The 14,489-nt window shown below is 36.5% G+C and overlaps 1 protein-coding gene and 1 long non-coding RNA gene across 5 annotated transcripts in view; one reads left to right on the forward strand and one right to left on the reverse strand.

Annotated features, from left to right (window-relative positions):
* The window catches only part of TRDN (triadin), a 221,109-nt gene that overhangs the window by 66,704 nt on the left and 139,916 nt on the right, over positions 1-14,489 (forward strand). For all 4 annotated transcript variants that reach the window (XM_071806589.1, XM_071806590.1, XM_071806591.1 and 1 more), the window contains 4 exons: positions 2,175-2,234; positions 3,624-3,683; positions 6,220-6,279; positions 7,611-7,805. In XM_071806589.1, the coding sequence (XP_071662690.1) occupies positions 2,175-2,234; positions 3,624-3,683; positions 6,220-6,279; positions 7,611-7,805 (375 nt within the window). The remainder of the gene's footprint in view (positions 1-2,174; positions 2,235-3,623; positions 3,684-6,219; positions 6,280-7,610; positions 7,806-14,489) is intronic.
* Positions 3,734-14,254, reverse strand: LOC139827591 (uncharacterized). The gene is made up of 3 exons (XR_011738402.1): positions 14,222-14,254; positions 6,740-6,796; positions 3,734-3,865 (listed from the first exon to the last, which is right to left on the reverse strand). It is a non-coding gene; the product is annotated as an uncharacterized lncRNA (long non-coding RNA).

Genomic DNA, 14,489 nt, shown 5'->3' on the forward strand with positions numbered 1-14,489 from the left:
TCAGAATCAGGATACTGTTTCCTCTTTACCTACAACTCATGAATTAGCTCTGGGCAATAAGAGCCACCATCTAGTCTGCCTCCTATGAGAGATTTTTTGGCAAAATGGACTTTTTTTTGAACATAGCTACTTGTCAAAACACTTAAAGCCTTCTGAGAACATGTCCTTTACATAAAAACGTGATTAATGAAGTCTCAGGCTGGAGGAAGAAACCCATTCTGGAAGAACAAATGGGTGAATGGTCATAATAAATTACCCCCCCCCAAAAAGGAAGATCCAATATCCAGCCATTGCTGATTTATTTCAGACCACGAGCACGAGTCTTAAAACCCAAGTGAACGTGCAGCTTCCTGAAATTTGTGCTTGATTAGGCCTTTCTAATGGTTTCTGATTGGAGCTTTTCTATTTTATATAAATAATTCAAAATACATTAGTTAACAAGACTGACTCTAGAGGTTAATGGCAGGCACATAAGTTCAGGTTTCTGTTAGAATGAAAATTTATTACTAGAAAATGGAATGGTAGTAAATGGAGATTTTTTTTTCTGAGATCTGGAAAAATGACAGAGTGAAGACTATAATGTCCCGTGTTGAAAAATGAACATATCATTAAGATTTCTGTTATTTTGTGGAAAATTTGGGGAACTTTTCAATTTGATTTGATAGAAGAGCAATATTTAATGTTTTTTAAAGTTTCTTAGAACAGGAAAACATTATCCCAACCAATCTCAGATAGCTGATGAAAAAGAATTATTACACTGTCTTAACTTGTTATAACTCCTACTAATACTCTGTTTACCTAACTGTATTTTATCTTAAAGTGAATGTATTACTTAGTCTTATTTAGAGAACTATTGCTACAATTGCTACTGAAACACTACTATGTAAAGAGATTGTCTGTATTCACAGTAGTAATAAACATTGTTTTCAGACTGAACCTAATATTTTTGAACTATGACTATGGATGCGTGTCTTTCTAAGGCCCATTTCATTGTAGAGTGATTGGGAGACTCCGAAGTTTCACTGCATCCCTGTATTTTAACTACTTATTTACTGCTTTAAATACATTGCCTTTTCAAGATTTAAATAGTGGAGAGAGTAAGTAACATCCTATTTTAATTTCTAATCACCTTCCATGATGAAGTTCTAGGAAAGTTATCTCATGATATAAAGAATAAATAGAAGAGTCTTAGGAGTGACTCAGTTTTGTCAGAAACTCATCCTAATGTATTTCATCACTATATTACTAAAGAAAATGTGAGAGCCTGACTATTCCCTGCCCTTCTTGTTTTGCTTCCAGTTAGATACAGAGTTCATGGTATGGTAAAAGAACTTCTTATTTTCTCATGTTTGACGAAGGGAGATTTACTAAACTGGGATGAAATCTCCGCATAAGTCAGAGTTAAAACCAGCTTGCAGTTTTGCAGCTGATTTTTCTGACATGCCCTCAAATCCATATGCTCATTTCCCACTGTCTGGAATATTGTTGTGTAAAATCCTAAGAAAAGCGAGTGAAAAATGTTGTGTGGATGAGTGCATAGCATAACACCACTGTAATAGTGTTAGTTTTTACTTGGCACATACTGGGCATCTAATTGTGGCTCTGAGATCATCATTGCCAGGGACTGATCTCAGCTAGTGTCCATTACCAACTGTCCGTATCCATTACTGGTTATCCATTTCAAGCCAGCTGGCAAGTGACAGATGTGTCATTTGTGCATGTGACGCTCTTATGCCTCAGAGCTGAGTTCAAGGTTTTTATGAGCCTCTGCCTGACACGGTACAGGGTGTCCCAGGTGATGTCCTCTTTCTAGTGCAGGCAACAGCATTTACAGTGAGCTCCTCCTTAGTCCTTGACAGTTTTCTGAAAGTCACGGTGCAAGTGATGCTGTTTCTGTAGTAAACAGCTGAGGCGTGTTACCTGCCATGGCTGGGATGGTAAGCAGGAACTTGTTAGGCAGAGTTGTCTGCTCACCTCCATGTGGTATGATGTATGCTGTACAGATATGCATGGGATAGCTCAAGAGATCACAATTTGCTGTTTTGTTTCCTGAGGCTCATCATCGTAGAATTATTTTTTATTCTTAAGTTTTTCCACAGGTTGTTGTTTTGGTTTGGTTTTTGTTTTGTTTTGGTTTTTTTGTGATATACGTGAACACATTTCTTCTTTCCTAGTGACACAAAAAGACAAACGGGAAAGACAAGAAAAACTTGAAAAAAAGGAAAGGCACACAGGTAATGATTTAATGTTAGAACTTATTCTACATTTGGATGTACCCCAAAATTAATTGTCCACCCAATTTCCACTTATGTAACCCCTTTATTGGAAAAAATGTTATAGAACTTCATTAATAAAAATCATGAAATCATATAAAGGTTTTCAGACAAACAAACTGAGTAGCATTTTGTATTCTTTCTGCATCTTTTTTTCCTGAGGAAGGGAGATAATATACTTTATACTCTGAATTAGTATAATCACCCCATAATCTCTGAGTATTTCCAACCCTCACAGTAAGTATGATTGCTAAGAGAATATAGTCACCCAGGAAAAACACCTGACAGCCTTTAAACAAAGTTAATAAGGCAGGCCATGTGAAAAAAAAATGTTTTAAATACCACACTGAGGGGTGTTGTTACACAGACGTTGAATAGGGCAGGACTAATTCTTTAAGTAATTACTTGCAATAAATAGTTATCTAGCACTGCTTTATCTTCCACAATTCCTACTTTCTTTTGAAACAATAACACAAGGCTGGACAGCACATAACAATGCTCATGCACACCTTTTTGTGTTCTTAGTGTAAGTTCATGTGCTGAGTGTTTTCACACACCTGTTCCCTGTAGGGTACCTCAGGGGATATGAACACATACAAATATCACTTCTGCACATCTGTGGAGAAGTTACTGTGTAAACATTAATTGCAAAAATTTGCCAAAACAGAGCCCACATAAGAGAATATTCCAGACTAACCACCACTCTGTGACTATTGCATAACTCAGGTGTATTGTAAAACCCGAGTCAGAAATCCAGTCACTACAGTGTACTTTATTTCAGTTTGTAAAGTGGAAATTAAAAGCAAACAAAAAGCCCCGAAGAGCATTAGTTATAATGCCATTGCAATTAGATTTGTAATTAATTATAGTGTTTAATCATTCATAGCTGGAAAAACTGTTAGTTGTTATCTGGAGTTCAGAAAATCCTTCAGAAATGATCCAAGGTAATAAACAAGAAAGTTCAGAAGTAACGATAAACCAAAATACACCAGTAATGGGCAGTATGAACAAAGCAAACAAAATGAACTAGTAAACAACATAAATAAGCATGAGTCTTCTTGACTAACTTCATTCATGGAATTACAGTTGTGCCAGAAAGGCCATTCCTTCCCCAGCCAATGGCAGAGACCTCAGGGATGGTAGAGTTTTTGCAAGTTTGAATCATGTGCTTTGGCATTGACAACAGCAACAGAATCAATCTTTTGATTTCTTTGCATGGATAGCCATGGTGCCTAGTTGTGTTTCTTGATGTTTTTTTCTCTTTTTTTCTCACTTAAAATGCAACATTTCTCTCTCCTTTTTTAATTTTTGTTTTTAATAACCATTAGTGTTGCTGTTATTTATTTCCAGTTACACACAAAGAGAAACCTGAAAAGCCAGAAAAACATGAAAAGAAAACACCTTCTAAAGGTAATGCAGATAAGTATTATAGTACTTACATAGTCTGGGAGAGTGTGGACATTACTATTTGAAGTATAAAACTCTTACAGTTATCACTGTACATTTTGGGGGTGTTTGCAGTTTTGCTTGAGCAGGTCCTGATCAGCCCCTGAGTGCAATCCTGCTCAGTATATATTTCATTCTTAGTTCTCCTGTTTTGATGCACAGAAGTAATTATAAATCATTCTTGCACAGCTAAAGAAATAAGCCTATATCTGTTACATTTTCATTCCTTGATGCCTTTTTCTCCACAATGGGATTCAATAACTTGCCTGCAAAGGCAAGTTTCTCCTGTGTATCGCTTTTCAGTCTGGTACAGACCTAATGAAAGAGTGTTTACTAACTCTCAATCTGGGTCTTCCATCATAACCAAAAATAGATTTTCATTTTCATACCATTATTTTTTTTGAAATAATGTTTTCATTTCAAAACAACAATTTATAGTGCCATCCATGACAGAAGTGGCTTTGCTTAAGATTTACATATCTTCTTAATATCATATATATTCTGAAGCAATATTTTGTATGAGAAATTATTTTTAATATTCTTTTGATGGATAATTCCATCTTTAGCCATGACTTGGACAACAGGATTCAACAATCCAATCAGCTTGCCCTGTTACGCTAATTTTTAAAGTCCAACATTTATTATTGTTTGGCATTTGAATGTTTTTGCTCTGAAGTTTTCTTTATCTCATTTTTTGTTACATGCATTGCTTTCTGGAAGCTGGATATTTCTATAACAAAGTTAGATTTCAGTCTTGTCTCTTCTTACTTTATTCAGTTAACTCTTGAAAAAAAAAAAAGCCCTTTGTAATATATCTTAATATCAGTCTGTTACGGCATTCAGATTCATCTGATAATGATGCAATACATGAATTAATTAGCTTTAATTTGAATCTTATCAGACAATATAGATTCCAATATACAAATCAGTCTTTATTGGATACAACCTTACTCTAAGGAAAAATGTAAAACAGAAAGTAAGAGTGAAGAAAGAGTAAAAGTGGCATGAAGACTTAAAGCCTTGAATAGTAACCATTGTCCAGTCTCTAAATTTAAAAGGGATATTGGGTCATTTTTTCTACTTTCAGTATATGGCTTGAAAGTGTAGGATTTTTAATAGAGTGAAATCACACTGAAATAATCTGAAGAAAATAAATGCTGATGGTGTCTGTGTAGATTTGAAAAGAAAATAACTTCCAAGAATCACTGAGATATTCCTAATGAGCAACCAGCCTGTTTATCCATTTGTCTTCTGCTAGCTAACCAAATAATCACTTAGAGCTTCATTGTGTTTAATAGCAGCTATGATTCCAGTCACTGATAGTAAACTTTTTGAAGAATTTGTCTGCTTTCTAGCTAGGGAGATTCGCTGCTGCAGTGTGACATATAGATGTGCTACCCTCTCTTCAACAGTTTCTATGCCATGTGAGTCCCTACGGCACTTGTTGCCTTCAGTGCTTCCCAAGACGCACTGATGCCAACAGTGTGATGAGCTATACATTGCAGGCTCACGTCCCTTTTGTCTGGGCTCTGATCGAGACTGAATCACCTCCCAACAGTGCCGAGGGACCACTTCTACCTAGGAAATTAGGATATTCAGGTCCAGGCCAAATTCGGGGAACTGAAGTACTTAAACTCATGGCTACTTCTTCCACTGTCAGGAGATTTTCTCTGCGCTCAATAAAAAGACTTAGGGTACTTCTTCAGCCCCTGTTAAAGGCCCCAGAAAGTTTTGGTGATATGAATGGTATTCAAACACATAAGCAAGAAACAGCTACCTTAAAAAAAATTTTAAAATGGAACAAGTCCAAATATCGATCATGGTTGATATAGGCAGCAATTCTAGGCTGGAATTCAGTTAGAGGGGATGTTGCTCTTATGTAGTTATCACTTCAAAGAAGTGTAATTAATTCTCTTGTTCCACCAATATGTCTGGATGTCAACCAAGAGAGGAAAGACAGGAGTCTTTGCACAAAATCTTGACAACCTTTCTGGGACACAGCAGTGTGTGTGTTTACATAGTGTATCCTGTGCAGACGTGAGCTCACTGAGCTGGTCTCTGAAGTGAGCACCAGGCTTGGGGCTGTGTTTGTATGACAGTAAGCTCGAGCTAAGAAAAAACCCTTTCTGTAAGACAAATGTAGCTGCATGGCTTTCCTGTTGGCTGGAGCACAAGATCAAGCCTTTATCTGCTTGGATCTTGAGCAGAGCAAGTTAATGTTGTCTGGAATATGCAGTATAAGCATTCCCTACAAAGCTTCAGCTCTGTGGGAATGCATTGTCTTCTGGTTAGGTGAGTCTCAAAACATATTTTTAAGCTTTTTATCCCAGTGTCTGAACCTGAGAAAAAGAAGCAAGATTTTTGCAAAGTAAGATTTTTGCAAATCAAAAACATGAATCACAAAGAAATGTGAAACTTTCAGGGATGCTCTTGTGTTTTAGCAATATTTTCTCATTCTTTGTCATTTTTTTTTCCTCATGTACAATTTTTGCATTTCTAGGAATTCAAAAAGACAAACCTGAAAGACATGAAAAAGCTGAAAAGAAACCTCCTCCCAAAGGTATTTATTTTTTATACTAAATTTTATCAGAATTTACATTAAAATTCATAAACTTTATTTTATTGGAGTAGAGAGCATGAAGCATATAAAAAACAGCTATATGACACTATAATGGAATTAAAATAAAATCTGAATTAAAGTATCTTTAGAAGATCTATGCATGATCCCTTTTAAAATATGTTGAAATTTCAAAGATGAAAATTAAAGGTATGAACCACCATTTCCCTGAAAAAGAAGTAGGCTTATCCATAAGTGATTTGACATGTGTATTTTCTCTATAGCTAGTTAAGGAAATTCTTTATTCACTAGCCATGTCATGACTTTTTTAAAAAGTAGGAATTGTCTCTTATAAAAATATCTGTATTCTATTTTAGAATAGGTAGAGTTATTTAGTTTACATATTTATAAAATCAGTCAGTCAGCTCAGTGGTTTAATAGAAATAGAAGTCCAGAGTCTTACAGAAGACACGCATTTTGTAGCATCCAAGTTTTGTGTCAAGGTTGAAGACCTTCAGAGCTATGAAGAAAACAGAAGTATTAACATAAAATTGAACTAATACTAGTGGCATTTTAAACTACTGTTGGTTTTCCAATGAAGTGAACTAGAAACACACATATTGTCAGCAACCATGTCTCAAATGAGAAAAAGCTGATGATACATATGAGCAGAAGGAACATTCCTGGTCTTAACAACCTGTGTGTAGTTTCAGCCACTGATATTTACAATTCAGTACAATTCAGTAATTCTGCTGGGAAACCTTCTCACTATGCTGCAGGGCAAATCACGAACGGACCTGTCTCAGACTAGTCTTTATGCCTGGGGATTTTCTGTAAAAGGAGACCCAAGGACTCAAAACGTCATGAGCAGAGACCTAGAATCAGTGCATAAAAGTGACCCTTACAAATAGCCACACTTTAAATCAATGACACTTAAACGTTATAACAGAGTTTAGCTCTGATCTGTGAAGTCTAAAGTTACTCAGATTTAGCCTGGAAGTACCTTGATTTTTGCTTGCTTCATGACCAATCTTTTTCTCCCTAGTTGATACCACAAAAGCTAACATAATGTCATTACAAACATTGAATATTATTTGCTCTGGCCTACTACCCTTAGTATCAGCCAAATATTTGGTACATGACTGAAGACAAAACACGTTTGCATCTCATATTTCTGTCTAAATCTGTCTAGTTTTGGGGGATTACATCTTTCATCAGATCTGACTGTTAATGATAAAGAAATACTTTGGATAGCACAAGATAAAATAAATTATATTGGGTATTATTCTGGGGGGAAAGAATGACCCTGAAAACTTTTTGTTTATTACCTGCAGAAGAGAAGAAAGTAAAGAGCACTAAAGTGGAAACAAAAGTTAAAAAGGAAGTGAAAGATGGAAAAGGAGAAGTAAAGATGACTGAGAAGGTCAAGCAAGCAGAGACTAAAACAACAGAAGTTGGGCTAATAAAGGCCAAACCGAAAGTTAAGGAGGACAAAGCTCTTCAGACTGTAACTAAATCGGAAAAGAAAGGTAAACAAAACCAGGAGGAGACAAAAGAAGATCTCATAAAGGTAGTAGGGAAGAATAAGAGAGAATGAAGTTAAAGCTGGCAAGGACCAAAGCCCATCCATGAAAAAGTTCAGTACAAATAAATTCTAGATGAATCTCAGAAGTAGGGTATCAAGAATAAAATATCTTTTATTTAACTAACGAGAATGTTCCATTTGCCATGGCTAAAATTCTTTTTATTTTAAATTCTTCTTTACTAAGGACCAACTTCTCTTCAGATAGGCCTGAGTCTTCATAGACTTGCTCAGTAGAATATCATGTAGTATATTGCTAGTAAGGTTATTTTGGAAAATACAGACTGTCCAATGACCTGTTGGAAATTATGCTCTGTTTCTACATCTGCATACGTCCTCAGTAGCAATAAGGAAAGTAGCAGCAGAGGAAAGGGAGTGTAATTTGTATTGCATCAGATTATATGAGGCATTATCATGTTGTCAGGTATTGTATGATGTAATTATATAGTTGCTGGATGTAATTTGATGGGAAAAGCTTCTAAATTTCTGCTTAAAAGGAAGGAAGTGCCTTTACCCAGGTGTAAGGAAAAAATGAAGTGGTAAAACAAGGAATCAACATGCATCAACACCAAAACAGAGGTGTTAACTATTAATATATGCTCTTGTTTGTCAGAGCCAACCTGGGTTCTTCCACTCCCAAGCTGTGCCAACTGGCTCCTTGATTTCCCTGGGGCTATTCCATGGTGTTGGGTACAATTTTTGTATGAATGAAGGTGGCAGGACCAGCCTCTCCATATGGATTGCCACACTGAAGGCACAGGATTATTCTGACATTAATAAAGACAGCTCTGTTGTGTGGCATACCTATCTGATCCTTCCAGACGATAACCACAGATAAATTGTCATGCCTGAGCATCAAAGCAGCCATCCCTGCCTGGATATCTGAATCTGCCTGGGCAGATTATCTCAGAATTTCGTAGCCATCAGCTCTGGATCCCTTAGGAGGTCCCTAAATTATACATTTCTAGAAATCCAAGACACTTAGAGACATAGGCTCCTTTCTGACATGAATAGTGTGCTGAAACAGTATTTTTAAACATTTATTTGTATTCTACTTTATTTTGGTTTTTATTTGAAATAGTGGAGCCTTTGAGGCATAAAATCAAAGCAGCATCTTTCATGCTGATTGCTGTGACCAAGGGGAAAGTTCAGCAAATTCCTGAGCTCCTCTTGGGAAATGCAAATCTTTCAGTTTTTGTTTGCTCTGACAGAGTTTCAGTGCACAGTGGGATACACTCCATACTCTTCAGGATATGGGTCTCAAAAAGCAATGGTGTGCAGATGATGCACTTTTCTCCCTGACAGCAAAATATTTTAAGTAAGTAGGGGTCAAAGATTACACAGAGCAACAGAAAGTGCTGGTGGGGTTTTTTTGTTTGGAGTTTTTTTGTGGATTTTTCCCCCCTTTAACTGATAAACATTAGCAAAATTATGTCTCAACATCAAGCATTAACACTGTTTAAGTCTGGTTTAGATTGTGACCTCAGTGATTGTGCACTGAACTGTGTCAGGTGAAAGTAGGAATGAGCAGCTGGACAGGAGGAAGGAAGGAGCCTCTTAAACTGCCCTTATCACTGGAGATTAGGACTACACACATCCAGTGAAAGCTGCCTTTTCTGCTTCTGTCCTTCTTTCCCACCATAAGCTGCTGCCAAGCTGAATGCTCTCAGAAAATCCAGTTCTATATTTCAGTCTCACTGTGACCCAAGGTGAACATAATTTTGAAGTCACTATGGTTTCACCATGATTTCCTGATCCTGCAGTCCTTACTTCTCCTTGCTCAAGGGAGTAGTTCTGCCAGCTTTTCTGCAACAATGTAAACAAACAAACAAACAAACCAGTAATCACAGAAGGGTTGTTTTGATATCCTTGATGCTGCATCTTTCCTTACTCAAATTAATTTTTTTTAAAAATATGTGTCCTGGGGTAATTCAGGTGAGTTCCAATGACAGAAATATCTATGACTGTTTTTATCAATAAGAATACAGTCCCAAACTTTGACAGGATTTATTAGTACTCAGGTGACTATCTATGCCACTATTACAGAGTTATAAGGTAAAAACTATAGTGTGATATTTTCTTTTCATTATGAGAATTTAAATTAAAATGAATTTTTAGCCATGAAGAGATATTTAGAAAATCATGGTCATTTAAATTTCCTTAATTTTCAATCTTCATTGATTGGCAGAATTCCCGTGAAATTCAGTGGGATATTACTGTGCACCTTATTGTTTTGTATACAGTAGAAATGATACTTTTGCTATTCAAAATTTAATATTCTGCGCTTTGCCTTTTTTTTTCCAATAAATCCCGGTTTTCAGGGATTTAATTACTAAAGAAATCCTATGAGAGGATTGATACAAAATCTTTCTTCTCAAGTACAATCAAGATTAAGCTTTTTTTTAAAGTTTATTCAAACTACATTAAAAGAAAAAAAAAAGTCTATTTTAATCCTGGTCTATATTACTGTATTTAAAAATGTGATAACTGTAATATCAGTGTAGTGGTGTGACGTACCAGACCCTCAGGCTATGTCTATATCATAACCTAACAGAACTATCATAGGATTGTGCTCTGTTGTGTGACTGTCCATACTGTTTGTGTCCCCTGACATAGTTTTGTCCCTCGCCACCTAGCAGCCTCCCCTACAATGACCCAAAACAGTCCAGAGACTCTTCCCCATGGGCAGTATGGATAAAGGCAATTTGTTTTGGCAAAGAGGGGTAAAGATAGTTGACAAGAGCTGTGACCTTGCCATACATTTTCTGGACTAAAAAATTAGCATTTGTCCATTTTAATTATTAATACAGAGCGACTCACTGAGGCCCTCTTTGGAAGTGTGTTGAAGTCAGTGCAAACTCTTTTCTGACTTCAGTGGCTTTAGATGGGCTTACTGAGTCTACAGATTTCTACATACTCATTTCCTCACACATAGGCTGCTGACTTCTTTTCAGAAAATTAGCACATATAGACTTCAGGCAAATATTACAAACAAATTCTTTAGATTCCTTAAGGATGGAATCCAAAGCTGGAGGCAACCAGAATGATAAATTTGAATTCTTAAATATGAAAGTATAAACTATTATGAATAGTCATTAAAGGTTTTAAAAGCAAAGTTTATAGCCACAGGCCTGTGTACCTCTTGAAAGTCTTGCCCCAGGTTCAACAATACTGACTAGTACTACCCTCACCATCCCAGTAACAAGAAATACTGCATGGGCTCCTGTCAACTAGAAGAAACAATTGGATATTTACTGAGTTTTTAAACCCTTTTCTAATTTCTGGAACTGCATAGGAAATCATTATTTGAAAGTTGCCCTTCTCCACCCAATGACTTCTATGGCAGTCAACATAGCAGAGCAGCAATTACATAAATGTCCCAGCATCAACTAATATTGATGCTCCAGTGAACTATTGTAAGAATGAGTGTTATATCTTTGGAAACATGATTTTGCATTTAAATATGACAGTAATGCCATTTATTCTTTTTAAGTATTCCAAAGTCTGCATAATTTTGTTTTGAAGTTGGCAAAGAGGAAGTAAGGGGCTTTGTAGGTGGGTAGGAGAGAGATGCAACAGAAGATGGAGAGGGGAAGAGATGTAAGTTCTGTAGGATAGGAACTGTGCTAGAACAATCTAGGACAAACAGATGAATATGCTTCACTTAAGGACAATTGGGAACTAACTTAGCTAACCAGAGCTGACATTTAGTCATCACCATTAACTTTCACAGCTAATGTCCCTTACAGATGAGTGGGACAACATGCTTTTTTCTGTCCAACTGGAGAATCCAGCAATAATATTACTTTTTTTTTTTTTTTTGCACTCAGTTATTAATGTTAGAAATTTATATTAACCTCTCCAAATCTGCTAATGTACAGGAGAAATCAATAGAGAGTCAACATTTCTGAAATCACTTTAACTTAGATTCAGAAGCCCCAATTTCTGAATAGTGTAGTTTATATATATATATATATACACAGATTTAATATATACATACATAAATTTTTGTAAAGATTCATCTTTGGAAAATAATTCTATAGTAAGATGATAAAATTCTCTGGAAAATCTCATTGCTACAGGAGTGTAAGTACATACCGTTCTCTTTATATTCCCATTCACTAAATGTACATATTGATTATACTGTTAAAACAACATTAAGAAAACACAGTGATGTAAAGCTTTATTGAATTTTGCTATTACATGATTGCATTTATTTGAAATGGATCTTCAAGAATAAGAAAAAGTCTTTGGGACCTGTGGCCAGGTAGCAGTTTGCACAGGACTTGCACTGGGGGTCAGGACATAGGCCAACACCAAGGCTGTGCATGGCTGACCTGGGGTGTGCACAGTGCCCTGCCAGCCCAGGAGAAGAGTTGGTAGCTCTAAAGTTCTTGGCTGAAAGACTGGACAATGAAGTATCTCTTCCTGAACATGTGAATTCCTTGAAGGCCAGGAAAAAAACACTAACATATAAGTAAGAAATGTGTCTTTACACTGCCAAGCTTTATCATCACTGTTAAATAGCAGCAACCTTTTAAATCTACTTTCTTCATTACTGTTTTTCTCCTTTTTGCTCTGTTAGATCAATATGCATTCTGTCGCTATGTGATTGACATGTTTGCACAAGGGGATTTTTATCCAGGTACTTTCCTGCATCATTGAACTCTGTTCTAATATTCTGTTTCCCTGAGAGTTTCTGCTCCTTTATGTATTAAAAGTGTGCGTTGTATTGTTGAAAGGTCTCACAAGTGCAACAAAGAGTGTGCAAATAGTTTTAATAAAGCATATGAGCTAATGGCTGTATTATTAAAGCTTTTAATTTTCTGTCTACAATGCATGAATTAAAATTAAGGTCATGTCAAAAGTAGAGTCAATGGAAGGTTATAGAAATTGCTAACATTTTCCATGTTTTTCTTTTTTGGCTGAGGTACAAAATGAAGCAGCTTGTGGTTAATAATTTATTGGATTTTTTTCCCACAAATAGTAAGCCTTAACCCCAGAACGCTTCAAAAATAGAATTGCCATTGTTGTTCCGAGTATATAAAATATTTTAGCTGATCCATCACTTCTTCTCTCTTCCCACTTCTCCATGTCCATTTATTCTAACACAGACAATTCTTAGCCAAAAAAAAAGAAGCTAGATCTACTGATGATGACTGTCATCCCATAATATTGAGTCAATCTACCATGACGTTATTTAATGGACACTCCTCTGAAATCCAGTGCAAGAGCACATACTATAGAGAGGACATAATATTAGGAATTAAAAGCAACAATATTTATGAAAAGAGTCAAGGATAGACTATTTAAGGGCACACTAAGCCTCACAAGCTTTGTTTAGTCAGTTATTTGCTCAAGAAGCTCTCCACTGGTACTTCTCTGAATTGGTTATGTTTTCTTATCTCTATCTTGTGGCTTAGGTCCTCTCTTCACATGTCCAGGTCCAGTCAGAGCTAGAAATTGCTCAGGATGTAGCTGAGAAACAGAGACTCTCCAAATGGAGAGAGGTAGGACACTGATTTTTGAGGAGGAAAAATTAACAAGCTTGGGATTTTGAAGAGAAAAGGTTTGTGTGGCCTGTTCTCAGAGAGTGACATGCAGAGATATGGGGCTCTATTAAAAAAAAGAGCAAAATATTGGACACTTGCCATATAATATATAAAAAGATTTGGAGTTTTAAAGACAGTTATAAGCAAAATGACTGGACTAGGCTCAGAGTGAGAGAAAGGTTAGCAAAACCTTTCAGATACCTTCAGTTACACTCTGATTGAAAAAAATATACCCCTGCATCAGGTGTGATTCACTCAATTTCTGGCTTTACACATCTGTGCCACTAGTAAATCACAGCATAAAGATTTGTATGGAGATCTTCAAGATCTCTCCTGTAATTCTTCTGACATTTGCAAGTAGCTTTGACACGTCAGAGCTCTTTTTTCCAGGTGAGGCCCTGGCCTGTTTGACGCTCTCCTAAGGCAGAGCAGACATGCTGTGGGAAGCATGTTTTGGAGAAGATTACTTTTCAGTTTAGAGCTTTCCAGCTACAAGGAAACTGGGAAGACCATGAAAGGAAACAGGGAGATAGAGAGGGTAGTCTGCAGTGACTTGAATTTCAGATGATAAAAGACATGACTGTCTGCTTTTGCCTCACAATGTTTATCACACATCATTTCAGTATGCTGTGATACAGTTGTGCTAATAAACCACAGATTAAACATCTGAAAATTGTTCAGTGATCATCGGATGGTCAGCTGGCCTTCAGATAAATAGCTAGGGTGACACCTTGAGGCCCCAGAAAGTGGAAACAGATCATAAAGCAGTTTAAAACATCTGATTTGTAGGAGAAAAGGAAGAGGACCGCACCTTAACTTAGGATCTCCAAAAGTCCACTCATGGCTCCACCTGTAGAACAAGAGGTTTTTCTGTCAACATCTGAAGTTAAATGGCGTGAATGGTTGTTGTGGTGGAGTCTGATACATTTTTGTGGAAGGTAAAATAAAGCATTGTGTTCAGAACAAGCTTTAGTTAACCCACAGGCTGTGAAAGGCAATGCTGAAACATCCAGACTGTGTCTTTGAGAGACAAAGGCCAGGTGTGCCCAGGTGTCTGCTCTTAATGGAAATCATTGAGG

This window comes from Patagioenas fasciata, chromosome 3 (genome assembly GCF_037038585.1).
Source record: "Patagioenas fasciata isolate bPatFas1 chromosome 3, bPatFas1.hap1, whole genome shotgun sequence".
In the NCBI taxonomy this organism is placed as follows: domain Eukaryota; kingdom Metazoa; phylum Chordata; class Aves; order Columbiformes; family Columbidae; genus Patagioenas; species Patagioenas fasciata.